General features: G+C 41.1%; 1 protein-coding gene across 6 annotated transcripts in view; it reads right to left on the bottom strand.

The window, feature by feature from the left end:
• The window catches only part of USP7 (ubiquitin specific peptidase 7), a 240,151-nt gene that overhangs the window by 34,851 nt on the left and 192,003 nt on the right, over positions 1–13,297 (bottom strand). For 3 of the 6 annotated variants that reach the window (XM_068127513.2, XM_068127516.2, XM_068127514.2), the window contains exons 22-24: positions 10,740–10,890; positions 10,339–10,406; positions 5,770–5,878 (exon numbers count right to left, since the gene is read on the bottom strand). In XM_068127513.2, coding sequence (XP_067983614.1) covers positions 5,770–5,878; positions 10,339–10,406; positions 10,740–10,890 — 328 coding nt within the window. The remainder of the gene's footprint in view (positions 1–5,769; positions 5,879–10,338; positions 10,407–10,739; positions 10,891–13,297) is intronic. The other 3 variants (XM_068127517.2, XM_078785584.1, XM_078785583.1) reach the window with 1 other exon arrangement.

Genomic DNA, 13,297 nt, shown 5'->3' with positions numbered 1-13,297 from the left:
AACGTAAAAAAATTGACTGATAATCATCAGACCACTAACAATTTAAAGTTAATTTTGCACCAATATTTGTATTATGATCGTTGCTGGTAGTTTATGCAGTGCTAATCCTGAGACCATTCGCAATTTAAAGTAAATATTTGCACAAATATATGTTCTTTGATTGTTTCTGCCAGTCTATGACATGGAAAGCAACATATAAAAAATTGGACAATTTTGACACATGTGGAAGTACCATATGCCTTCTAGTCTTAGATTCCAGTTTCATCGTCCTCCTCCTCCTCTATGTCTGGTTCAACACTCATATTGTCACAGTTGCTGTCCTGGCAATGTCCACATGCACTGGTGCACTCTAATCCATGCTTCCTACATGAACACCTTAGTGTTTTGCACCCCCCTGAACAGTTGCAGTGAATCATCTGAAGTAGTATGTCTGGAGCAGGGCTTTTGTCTGTCATCACTGGAACAAGTTTTCCTCCTTCTACCTTCCATCCCCACTCCGTTGGCTCCATTCCACAACAAAGGCCCATCCATTCCATTACCTGGTAATAGGTCCGCAGAGAATGAAACTTGCAGGCAGCGGATGTGGGTGGCAGTCTTTCAGGAGTGACAAATGCCTTAGCCCTTGCAACCTTTTTGCAGAGAATGTTGTATCTGATCGATGCCAATGAGTCGTTCTGATTTGCTTTAAACAATGCCACCATTGCTCTGCAGCCTGCAGTTTCAATAACATCCTGACTCTGCTGTGGTTTACAGAACACCTTTGAGCTGTCTATCAGTTCCTTTTCTTTCTTGATGATTCTTTGAAACCCTGACTTCTTTCCAATCCCAAAGACACGAGACGTTGCGTCACAGCCAGTTAATGCATGAAGGAACAATATATCTCTGCAGGCTGCATTTCCAAGTATCTGCTGAAGGACTTTGATATTGTAGACATTTGATTTTGCCTTGTCAGAACGGAAATAGAGTTCAATGCAGTTTGTCTCCACCATATAGAAGAGCAGGAGGAGAAGGAGATCTGTATCTTCTCCAATGAGGGTTGTAGATCTGGAAGCCGCATTTGCGACGGCCGCTTTTGCAATCTCAACATCAGCATCTCCCTCTGCTTGGATCACCTCACAGCCTTCCTTGTGCAACACCTCTATAATCAACAGTATCATTGCCTGCTTGTTTGACTCATTCGACAGAAAGTCCTCCTTTTTCCCAACAAATTTTGTTGACTCCGTAATGTTAACCTTGGTGGCATTCTTGTTTCTATTCCGACGTTGATGAGAACAGTCCTTTGTGCTTGGCCCAGCCTCATAACCATCAAACACAACAGTAGCTTTGCCATAGTGTCGTACTGTAAATGAGGCATATTCATCTGCAATGGAACTGTAGGTGAATCCCTCTGTCCACTTTAAGCGGTGAATAAGTGATCCCCCGTCAAGAACATAGTGATCTGTTCCTGGAACTGTCTGGTTGACAGCATTGTCAGATTTGGTTGTAGCATAATTCCTTATTGCCTCCGCCAACTGTGGTTTATCTGGCTGGCGCAGGATGTTTTTTGCCTCAAAAAGAGACATTGGGTATGGGCAGAGTTCATATTTCATCACTTCACCTATCTGGAGATCTCCCGTCTGTGACACCACTAAGAACCTCTGGAATAGTAACGCTGGATCTATTGTGCGGTCCTCAGCAACTTTGACTGCCCTGCTGAATGCAAGTGTCTTGGCTTTAGAACTCCTTTTGTGTGAATAGGAGTAAGCTGGGTGATCATCCATCTTCTTGACAATGTCACTACCTACTTTGAATAGGTCATGAACATTGACATCCTTATTTGCAGTAACCCCTGTGATGATATTGCGCAATGACTTGTCATCAGAAAATGGTGTGAAGCTGTCCAGTTTTTCGGCAACTTTGCCACGATCAGCTTCATCTCGACTCACCCTGGATGTTGTCAACTCCTTATGTTGTTCACTTGTTGAGTAGCTACTCGAGGTCAGTTCTTGCATAGCAAGGTTGTAGGAGGACGATATGGTTGAAGACAGAGTCCAAACTGCTCTCTGGTGCTCTGACATCCCACTTCCTCGAGTCAGCCCCCCTTGGCTTTTCAGTGAGCGCATTAATGTCTGTTCTATCACAAGATCAGAGCCTAGGCCAGCCCAGTATTGGTCACTGCGCCGGATTACATGATAACCAGATTGGAACTTCTGATGAACCTCAGGGTTGTCATCCTCTAACGCAAGCATCTTCTCGAGATAGAGTCGAGCTGACTTCAGGTAATTGGGATGGCCAGCAGCTGCAAATATCGGCAAGCAAGCTGATATGGCTTGGAGATGCATCTCCCAGGACCCCGTCCGATCAGCTGCCACAAGTGCCCTTGCAATTCCCAACATACGCTGGTAGTTGATCCAAAGTGCACTGGTTTTCGAGTCCTTTGCAAGTTTATTCCTTTCCTGATTCAATCTATTGTCAATGAAATGAATGCACTCTGATTGCAACACAGACTCTATAGTGTCACTTTCGACAGTCTCCAGGGAAATGTACAGTCGCTCCAGTTCTGCCACTTGTTCTTGAAACCCAGGGTCAACTTCCACAATCTTGCCAACAACCTGACGTGTAAGACACTGATCCACAAGCCAATGGCCACGAAAAGCACGTTGCACCGCCTTCCCACTCAGCATGTGCACAACAGCATTTTGACCATACACTGTTTCCAGGATCTCTTTCAGTCCACTTCCATCCATCAAACTTCCAATGGCACCCAACAAATTCATTAATGTGTGGAAGCTCCCAAGCAGTAGCACTGCATTATGGATTGGGTTATCAGCAGGAAGAGCATTCACTATCTCAGAGGCCTTCCAAAACAGCGGTTGGTCAAATGTGATGATTGCTGGCATGTTGTGTTTTGATGCAAGTTTGCTCAGGTAATCAAGAGTTGACAAGATGCAGGTTTTGTCACCTGGGTTCATATCAATCATTGGGAGAAACTGTATTGAGGCTTTCCCTGGGTGATCACACTCCTCATGCAGAAAGTGCATCATGCCTTGCCAATTTGGTGCACTCTTTTCGAAGCAAAATGACATCTCCCATAATATGTCAATTGGGCGATCACAAATTGATAACAAAGGGAGGGGCTGAAATTTGAGGTTGCGGTTGACGTGCTCTGCATAGCGGTAATCTATTATATTGATCTTCGTCAGTTCAACGAGCTTCCTGTCAGACATTTTCTTTCTAGATATGATGTGGCTAGATTGACGCCCTGGTGTAATAGCTGCTATCATGCCCATCCCATGAAAGGTACCCTTTCCATCCAACGTTATGATGTTGTGGTCCACATTGTCTCCAGCAAATAACAAGGATGTATCAAGAATGTCGGTGTCACCTCCAAACACATCCGGAGCAAGAGAAGAGGCTGCATTTACTTCAAACCGTTGCACTTCGGAGTAAGATGAGGAAAAGCCAAAGGTTGATAGACTATCTATCAAGAAACGAGACCTATACAAGTGATGCATTTGCACTGCAAGACCAAGCTGCAATGGTGCAATTACAGCCCTTGGACGCACTACTTGGATGACTGCTTGTCCAATACCAGCAACCTCCCTAGATGTATCTTTCCCGACCAAAAGATGCTGCAGCAAGAATCGCAGGCTAGTTGGGACATACCCCAATGCAGCAGTAAGGCTTAGGTCTGCAGTAGTTGGGTATGTATCCCCATGTGGTGCAACTGTTGTTTTTATGTCACTTTTTATTAGTTTTGCAGCAGTCTGAAGAATTGCACGTTTTTGTGCTTCTTCATCATCTTCTCGTGGTGCATTGTAGTGGTCACGGAGGATCTGGGACATTTTTTCTCTGAATGTCACAATGTCTTTTAAGCCTCTACCCTCTGCCATGAATATAGATTCACCATATCGTTTTTTAAGCTGTTCCTTCATGTATTGGTTCCCATATGCATTGGATTCACTATCGCCCAGGTATTGTTCCATTCTAGCCACGAGGTCTGTAATTGTTAACTGTTCCTCATCATTGTCTTCAAGAAAAGAGCACACCTTATCGAAAGCCTCATTCTGGTCACTGTCCTTAGGCCTTCCCATTTTTCGTCTCTTGTTTGACTCAGTCGGCTTGAACCGTTGTGGAATGTCTCGCATTGTGCGGAAATTAATGTTGCAGGACTTGTGGTACACACAGTCAGCTGCATGGAGATCACCCTCAAAATATTCAATGCGGCCTTGAACAGCAAGGGCCCATTCATCGCTCCTTGTTTTGCAATGAACTGATATAGTTTTAACAAATGCGTCAGTCTTCACGTAGCCAAAACTGGCTGTTTCTGCATGGCCTCGCTTTGGGCCCTCTTCCTTAACTTCAGTGCCGCAGAAAAGGCAATGTGTTTTACTGTCATATGGTCCCAGGGAAATGCGGGCACTCCTCTTGACTGATGGACCTGATTCCGCATGATCCTTCTTGGTTAAAGCAATGTCCTTTTTGTTTATGTGATTCACTCGGCATGATTTGTGAACACTGGTACCAGCTAGAATTCTGATGTCAACACCCCTTTCGGCACTTGCACGGTTGATGCCTTCTGCTCCTTTCTCACGAACTGATACTGTTTCCTCACAGTCCAATCCCCTTTGGCATAAAGGGCAGGTCTCTTTACCATATAAAGAGTTCATTTTCTATCTCTGAAAATACAAAAATGAGATCTTTTAGAAGCATGCAGTCAATTTACATTGGCCATATACATTGAATGCCATCAGAGCATTCTCCGCCCCTGAAACTGAGATATTTATGTAAGATATATATTAGGAGGAAACATACTATGGAATAATCTGCATAGTGGTCATCCCATTGCTTTCTGCATCTGAAATGAATTATATACAAGGGCTCTGTTGCTTAGTCACAAGGTGCACCAGGAAAAGATATGTATAGTCCAGAAGAAAAACATACTGATAGAACCCCCCCCCCCCCCCCTTCCCCCAATCAACTGGTCCCATTCCTATTAAATAAATATGCATCCCCACAACTCTAGAACCTGGAAAATAAATACCATCATACACTACAGTTGTAGGAGTACAAAATACATGTAGAATATATGGGGCAATTGTATGCATAGGCCTACCTGTCTTTTTGCTACTGCCTTGGCCTTGGTTGTATTGTACTGTATCTCCTTGGTTGTATTGTATTGTATCTCCAATGTTTACCATACAACGTTGTCCAATTGAGTCCTAATTAGGTGTAATTAACTCATTCATGTGGAGTTGTTACTCAGTCAAGCTGCACAACTACCAGTGAGGAATTAGGTCATTAGCCTACATGCTGGGAGGTCATATTGTTAAAGACATGTGTCAGGTAGCAGATGTAAACATTGTTAAAGACACGAAACAAGTGTTATAAAATGTTGCCTTTGCAGCTGGTCTCAGTGGAACAAATTAATTTATATAAACAAAAAGAAACAAAAATAAAAAACCAAAGACGTTTTCGACGTAGTGAATCGTGCATGGTTTTGTGACATTTTTATCATGTCAAAAAGTTTTACTTTCCCATGGTCCATTTCTGTCCAACTTTTGATATGTTCCTAAGTAAGTCTTAAAATATAAGGAAATGCAATAAAACTAAAATTTGCAATTTTTTTGGGGTACGGCTGTTCTGGTTGTATATTGACCCGTCTAAAAAGGTTAGCACCAGCCAAAATCCCCCTCCCCAAATAAGGGTAAATAATTTTTTTTTTTTTAACCATGTTCTTTATAGACTAGTGCAGATGTTTACAAGGTGTGGTAGATTTGTGTGTCATACCTGCTGATAATAAAGTTTTTTGGGTTGCCTTGGCTTGAAGCCTTGCAGCAGATCTCGAAGCGTACCTTCGTATGTGTGGCGCAGAGGGTTTCCTGGTCCATCTCTGTAGCTGGCAAAACACAGAAAGAGGGAAGGGTGTGAACAGCACAGCTGAAGATACGGAACTAAAACAATCAGCATCACCAACGTCCGAGTGCAGAACATTTCACATGTTCAAAGAGTGAAAATGCATGTCTGCCAACCTATTAAAACAAACCGCACCTCCATTTCAAATCTACCACTGCCACCCACCTTCACGTCATTCATAAAGGTGTCTACAGGCAATGCCAGTTGATTAATTAGCATGTGTGCATGCATGTGTGATCTGTCCAGGCCACAACGTCTTACCATTTGAGCTTTTGTCACCAAATGTTTCAACAAACTTTTATTGTGAGAGTATGGAGGAGATGAATTCATAAAATGTACTTTTTTCTAGCTGTTTTTTATGAACTTTAGCGCGAGTACAAAGCGGATGAGGATGGGATTTGCATTTTGAGATGCTTTCTAGTTGATCTTTGCGATGCTAACATTGATGCATTCATTCATAAAACTAGAACGGCACTCAGTAGAGAGCACACCTCTGCCAGGTGAACAGTTTACGTTTTGTATCCCAGAGTAGAGCAGAAAATCACAATACAGAATCACATTTAATCAAAATCATCCGTCCAAAACTTTTTGAGAATATCTGTCCCCCAAATATTCCTGCAGGTCGCACAAGATCTGCCTGCAACCCTCTTATGGTTAAACTGCCAAAATCAAGACTCTCTGCTCACCTTCACTCCTCTTTTCTCCCGCCTCTGAAACAAACTCCCTCACTCTCTTCAATCCCACTCCTCCCTCCAGGTCTTTAAAACGGCTGTTCACCACCATCTCTTATCTTCCCCAATCCAAAACCTTGATCTTTTCTACCCCCGCTAATTTCACCCCAAATCCACTTTTTTTAGGTGACTTTTGTCTTCTTTCCTGGAAGTCCTTGGTGTCCTTGCGTTTTATACCTATCCTGCCTCCCTCCAGGCCCTCTCCCTCCCACACATCTCCCGATGTCCCTGCTCTCAAATGTTGTGTTTGTGTGCTTCCTCCCCTTCTCTCCCCATCTTGTCGACCGCTCCCCTTTTTATATACTTTGTTTGCTTGTTTGTTTGATTGATAAATGTTAGCTCTTTCACGAGCCTAGACTCTGGATACAAAAAAAATAAAAAAATAAAAATCTCCAAGAGCCTCAACATGTGCACGCATGCACACACTCGAATGACTATGTGTGCTCCATTGTGCAGCATATGGCCATCAGTAGCAAATTAATTTAAACCACAAAGGAGCAGCAGTTTTATTCCAATTCATACACAGCATCATCGGGGATCAAAAGCAGAAACGGACATCTCAGGAGTGTGATCACAACTAACGTGTTGTTTTCATTTGATAAATTAACAGAGAGAAATAAGATCAACAAACAAGTTTGGAGTCTTGCTTAGCTTGATGAGGTGTTCTGTTTACTTCTGCCAACTGTAAATTGTGTACAAACATAATATGGGAAAAATGTGAAACATTCTATATGGTCAGAGCGATTTCAAATCTTTAACAGCCTTATCAAAAGAACATTTATTTTTCAAGCTTCCACACAAGCATAAGCATTTCATAAACTTCAGGAAAACACGTTTGTTGCAAACATTCTGAACGATGTATAACATTATTTCTATCTCAATTCTATTAATTTATTTATTTCTCTCTCTTTTTAGAAGGGGAGCAGATAGTTAAACACAATGCGATTGTCAAATCTATGCTTCCTGCAGGTTACATCATTAAAGGAGTTGAAAAATAATGACTTTCATTGACTTTTCAGAGTCTGATATACTGACTTATTAATGACCCGGCTTGTACATAAAACCATAACTTTAAGCCTTACAACAGAACCAATGTAACTGTCATGTTGGGCACCATAATCGACATAACATCAAATATTCTGCCCTTTTTAATGATGGAAAATCAAATAAATACAAAAATTAAGTTAAAAAAAAGAGCTTTCCTTGTCGCGTTGACTTCCCCACATCGACTTTATCGTTGGTGGTTTTAGCATCTTTGACATCGGATTGCTGTTTCAATTGCTTTGGAAAAGATGAAGCTTATTCTATGTATTCTCGTGATTTTATGAGTTTCACGAGTTTTGCAAGTTTATGGGTCCTGGACTGAAGGTGGCACGGGAATGTGGAAGTATATACTGTATGTGTGTGTGTGTGTGTGAGTGTGAGTGTGTGAGTGTGAGTGTGAGTGTGAGTGTGTGTGTGTGTGTGTGTGTGTGTGTGTGTGTGTGTGTGTGTGTGTGTGTGTGTGTGTGTGTGTGTGTGTGTGTATGTATGTATGTATGTATGTATGTATGTATGTATATATATATATATATATATATATATATATATATATATATATATATATATATATATATATACACAAAGAATTAAGTTAAGCACCCCTACACAACGAATTAAGGTAAGCACCCCCTAATATATATTCTTTGTGTATATGTATACATTGGCATATATTCTAAGGTATGTGAGATCAAATAATGATTGGTATGACATTAGCAATTATCCATTGATGAAATGCAGATACACAGGGTCTATGAGACGTAGGGTTGAGTCAGTGATCCGATCACGTGGGTCCTACACACGTTATTGACGCAAAGATCGCTAGAGGTCTTCTCAGAACAATGACTGTACGTTAGAAAACATAAACGTCATCCACACTGTCCGTGATGGACCTATAGCTCCATACTTAAATTGAGGTGCAAATATGCCTAAAATTCCCAAAAAATTTCACCTTAAATTATTCAGAATAAAATATTGAAAACGGCATGATTGTTATGTTTTTATGTGACCATAATATCACTTCTCCAGAAAATATAGCAATATCATGGGTATATTACACTGTTTTGACGACAACAAACTTGTAATGTGCGAGGTTGTAAAAAAACGGGGGGGGGTGCTTAACTTAATTCTTTGTGTATATATATATATATATATATATATATATATATATATATATATATATATATAAATAAATATAACATATATCTGTATATATATATATATATATACAGTGGAACCTTGACTTACGAGTGCCCCAACTTACGAGTTTTTCGAGATACGAGCCGTCGCTCGGGCGGTTTATTGCTTTGAGATGCGAGCCGAGATCTGAGTTACGAGCTTTCGCCACCCGGTCACGTGGTTATCTTGCCGTGCAAGTACAGTATCTCTGTCGTATAGCGCTGCATTTTTGTTTTCGCATGTTGGTTATTTTGAGTTTACGCCACCAGGTGGGTTCTGGTCACGTGGTTATCTTGCCGTGCAAGTACAGTATCTCTGTCGTATAGCGCTGCATTTTTGTTTTCGCATGTTGGTTATTTTGAGTTTACGCCACCAGGTGGATTCTGGTCACGTGGTTATCTTGCCGTGCAAGTACAGTATCTCTGTCGTATAGCGCTGCATTTTTGTTTTCGCATGTTGGTTATTTTGAGTTTACGCCACCAGGTGGGTTCTGGTCACGTGGTTATCTTGCCGTGCAAGTACAGTATCTCTGCCGTCAACTTGTTCAGAGTGCCGGCGATAGCTCGCCTTCTCTTTGTGGAAAACACGGTACTGAGAAGAAGAAGAGGATGATGTGCTTGGATATAAAACACGCAATCGTCGAAAAACATGAGCGAGGTGTGCGTGTTGTCGACTTGGTGAGGCGCATGTGAAGGCAGCTGAAGATTTTATTATAACTTTTGCCGAACTGATAGAAGCCGAACGATACATCCCCCAGCAAATCTTCAACTGTGACGAGACAGGGCTCTTCTGGAAAAAGATGCCGAGGAGGACGTATATAACGGCAGAGAAGAGCATGCCAGGCCACAACTTGTTCAGAGTGCCGGCGATAGCTCGCCTTCTCTTTGTGGAAAACACGGTGAGATCCTTAACATCCAACAACTAATGGGACGCAAACGGGGCGCCCAGTTTAGCGGTACACACATTGATGAATCACCCTGCCTGTGATTCACCCATGACAGGTTATAGCTGGGTCGGGATTCAAACCCAGGCTGGACAGTTTAGACTTTAGAGTCAAGTGTGCGTACCTCCAGTCCAGGCCATCCTGCCAACTTGTATGCTGCATACAGGTGAAATACAAAGCGCGAGATATTTTTATATATACTGTATATTTAAAAAAAAATTGGTGTGGTTTTTGGCGGGCTGGAACGGAATAATAGCATTTCAATGCATTTTAATGGGGAAATTTGATTTTGAGAAACGAGCAATTTGAGTTACGAGCTCGGTCACAGAACGAATTAAACTCGTAAGTCAAGGTTCCACTGTGTGTGTGTGTGTGTGTGTGTGTGTGTGTGTGTGTGTGTGTGTGTGTGTGTATGTATATATATATATATATATATATATATGCGGGATTCTATCAAGATTCTATCAATCTATCAAGATTGCACACACCTTTAAAAAGCGGATTTGATCAACCTATCTCGATACAAACTGCAATGGAATCCATGACCCTTACCCTTGTGACTTGAAGAACTGCAGCAACATGGGATCTGTGTTCAACCTTTGAGCTGCTGTCCTCGCAACCTTCAAAACAATGCAGCATCAAATCAAGTTGCAGGTCTCACAGTATACAGCAATGAAGAAAGCGTCACATTGCATGCACAATAAATAATCTCAGCTCAGGTTTGAGAGCACTCAGATCTTCAATTACCACTCGACGGCATTGCAGAAAAAGGTATTTCGAGCAAAATTTTATTTTTAGTTATTTTTTTACACAGCGGCTAATACAAACGTATTTTTTTTTCCTGAAAAGGACACGTTTTAAATGCAACTTGAGCTTAAAAACTGCTTCAATGATGAAAAGACGTGACCAATATGCCAGGATTCTATTGCAGTCACAATGTCTCGAAGACATACCTGGGAATAATTCATGCGGTTGGAGAGTGTGACGACAAAGCCAGGGTCATTTAGAATGGTCTTGTTACAAAAGATGACATCCACACGATGGTAGAGATCATGGAAATAATCTCTAGCAGTGGGCAGGTCACTTGTGATGTCTATGTCATCCCTAGAAATGCAAGTGTTTTGACTTTTAAAGAACCACCGTTGGTGCACACACAATGTTTTTGCGAAAGTAGAAGTGTAAAAGTTAGGCAAGGGTTTACAAAAAAGTGGTAGTAGTGGGGAAGCTCTGAATTAAAAATAACCAAGGCATCATTAACTCAGTAAGACCAAGGGTGTGTGCGGGTGTATGTATAGACGCATAGACGAGTGTACAAAGGCAAGGGTGTGTGCAAGTAACTTAAGACAATTTTCTATATGCATTGGATAATTTCAAGCATGGTGCATAAAACAAAGCTTTATTTCATTTCTCATGGTCATGTGATGTTTAACTGCCAATAGGTTTACCACCAGTGCCAAAACTCAAAAAAAAAAAAGTATTCACGAGAATATTTTATTCTATGTATTCACGAGAATATTCACTCAATTCTATGTATTCACGAGAATACATAGAATATTTTATCGTCAACTTTGTACACCCTTCAGGGTGTACAAAGGATACCCCTTGTACACCCGTCAGGGTGTACAAAGGCAAGGGTGTGTGCGGGTAACTTAAGACAATTAAACTTGAGCAATGGATATGGATAATTTCTATATGCAATGGATAATTTCAAGCATGGTGCATAAAACAAAGCTTTATTTCATTTCTCATGGTCATGCGATGTTTAACTGCCAAAAGGCTTACCACCAGTGCCAAAACTCAAAAAAAAAACTCGATTAACAATTAGCCACATTCAATTTGGTAGCCTTATTATCATGAATGCAATAACATACAAACAAGTTTAATAACCTTGAAAAACGTTTGATAAACCATTAAAAAAAACAACGTATTTTACTGACAAAAAAAATTTACAGTATTTTTTGGGATACAAGTCGATACTTTCCCCCCTGGAAGTCTGGGCCTCGACTTATCTCTATGTCTAAGTCTTTCAGACAATAAATTGCATAAATGAAAAAAATAGTGCAAGGTGTGATATTTTCTGAAATAAACTGTATTATTGTTAAATATAAAACACACTACAGCAAGTTTCGACAAAGTCGTTGATGCGTTCCTAGAAAGTACGCCATTAAGCAAAATGAATTAAACAGAGGAGATATTCCGATTGTCGTAGTGTTATAATACAGTCAACTCGAACATATCTTTCACCTTGCTTAACGACATATTAAAGACAAATATTCCACAAATCAATGAAGACCATGAATGAAATACACAAATCGACAATAAAATAAACAGTTACATGGGAACAGCGGGACTTCCGCTTCCGGTTTCTCGATCAAGGTGGCGACTTTTGTTCTCTCCGGGCATCCAAAGTTAAGTTATTTTTTCCATTCGTGTGTTTGTCAAATTTCCACTCGTTATTTTATCGTCTATGCGTTATTGTTCGTTTCTAGTTCGTTTTGGTTTGAATTTCCTGCAACTCGTAATAAATCAATCGTTTTCTGTTTGTTCCGTATGTGCGGCCTTCTAGCCTGAGGCTTCCCCCGTCGAAGTTTGTTCACTTCAGTTCCTTCCTTCGCTGTTTTTGCTTGGTTCTTAGATTTATCCTTTCTCCTCCGAACTTCCCCGAACATCTACTCTTTGTCGAAAGTTTTAAATCTCCCCCACCCCCAAAAAAACAAAAACAAAAAAACCACATTTATTTCCCTTTCTCCACGTGTGCTTTTGTCTCATCATGTGCTTCTGTCCACGTGCGCTGTCTCGCCCCGCCCCCATTATCCCCTTGCCTTCCACCTTTTGCCTTGTTCACGTGACTCGTGGTTGTCCCTTGAGGCCCTCTCCCTGTTGGTATTTTTGTGAATATAAGATTGTTCTTCACGGTTCTGTTTAAATGTTTAAACTTTCCCCTGTAGTGTTTTATTCAGTGGTATATTACAACACGCTGTTTTTCTTCCTATTTAAAAGGCTCTTTTCAATTTCCTCTTCAAAAAAAAATTCAATCTCTTATATTTCTTCCTCACTACAAGCTCTAAATTCACATTCATTCCACCCCTCCTCGATTGTTCTTAAATGGATCCATCTTACTATAATTCACCAAATGTCTGTCTGTCCGTTCGAAGGTACCGGAAAAACTGCCGAACCGATCGCAAAGATATTTTGGGTGGATAATCCTGGGATCCCCAGGAGTAAAATAGGCTATTTAGTTTTCCCAATTTCAGCTTTAGTCTCCAGCATTCTCAGGTTTGGACTCCCGCATAACATTCGCGTTTGCATGACGTTCATTGTGACGTCTTCTTACGTCGAGCAACGGTACCCGCCCTACGGGCAGGGCTTCAATTGGGAGGCCCAAATGAAAAGGCTAAATATCGGAAATTGAAGGCTTTTTTTCTTTTAAAACATTTATATAAACATCCGTGAAATGATCGGTGCAGTCGTTTGTGCGGCAACCGGGAAAATAACGTCATGCGGGAGCAAG

The sequence above is a fragment of the Myxine glutinosa genome, chromosome 10 (genome assembly GCF_964187855.1).
Source record: "Myxine glutinosa chromosome 10, kmMyxGlut1.1, whole genome shotgun sequence".
Taxonomy (NCBI): domain Eukaryota; kingdom Metazoa; phylum Chordata; class Myxini; order Myxiniformes; family Myxinidae; genus Myxine; species Myxine glutinosa.
Note: the sequence above shows the minus strand (reverse complement) of the source record. Positions and strands in the feature narration are given on the sequence as shown.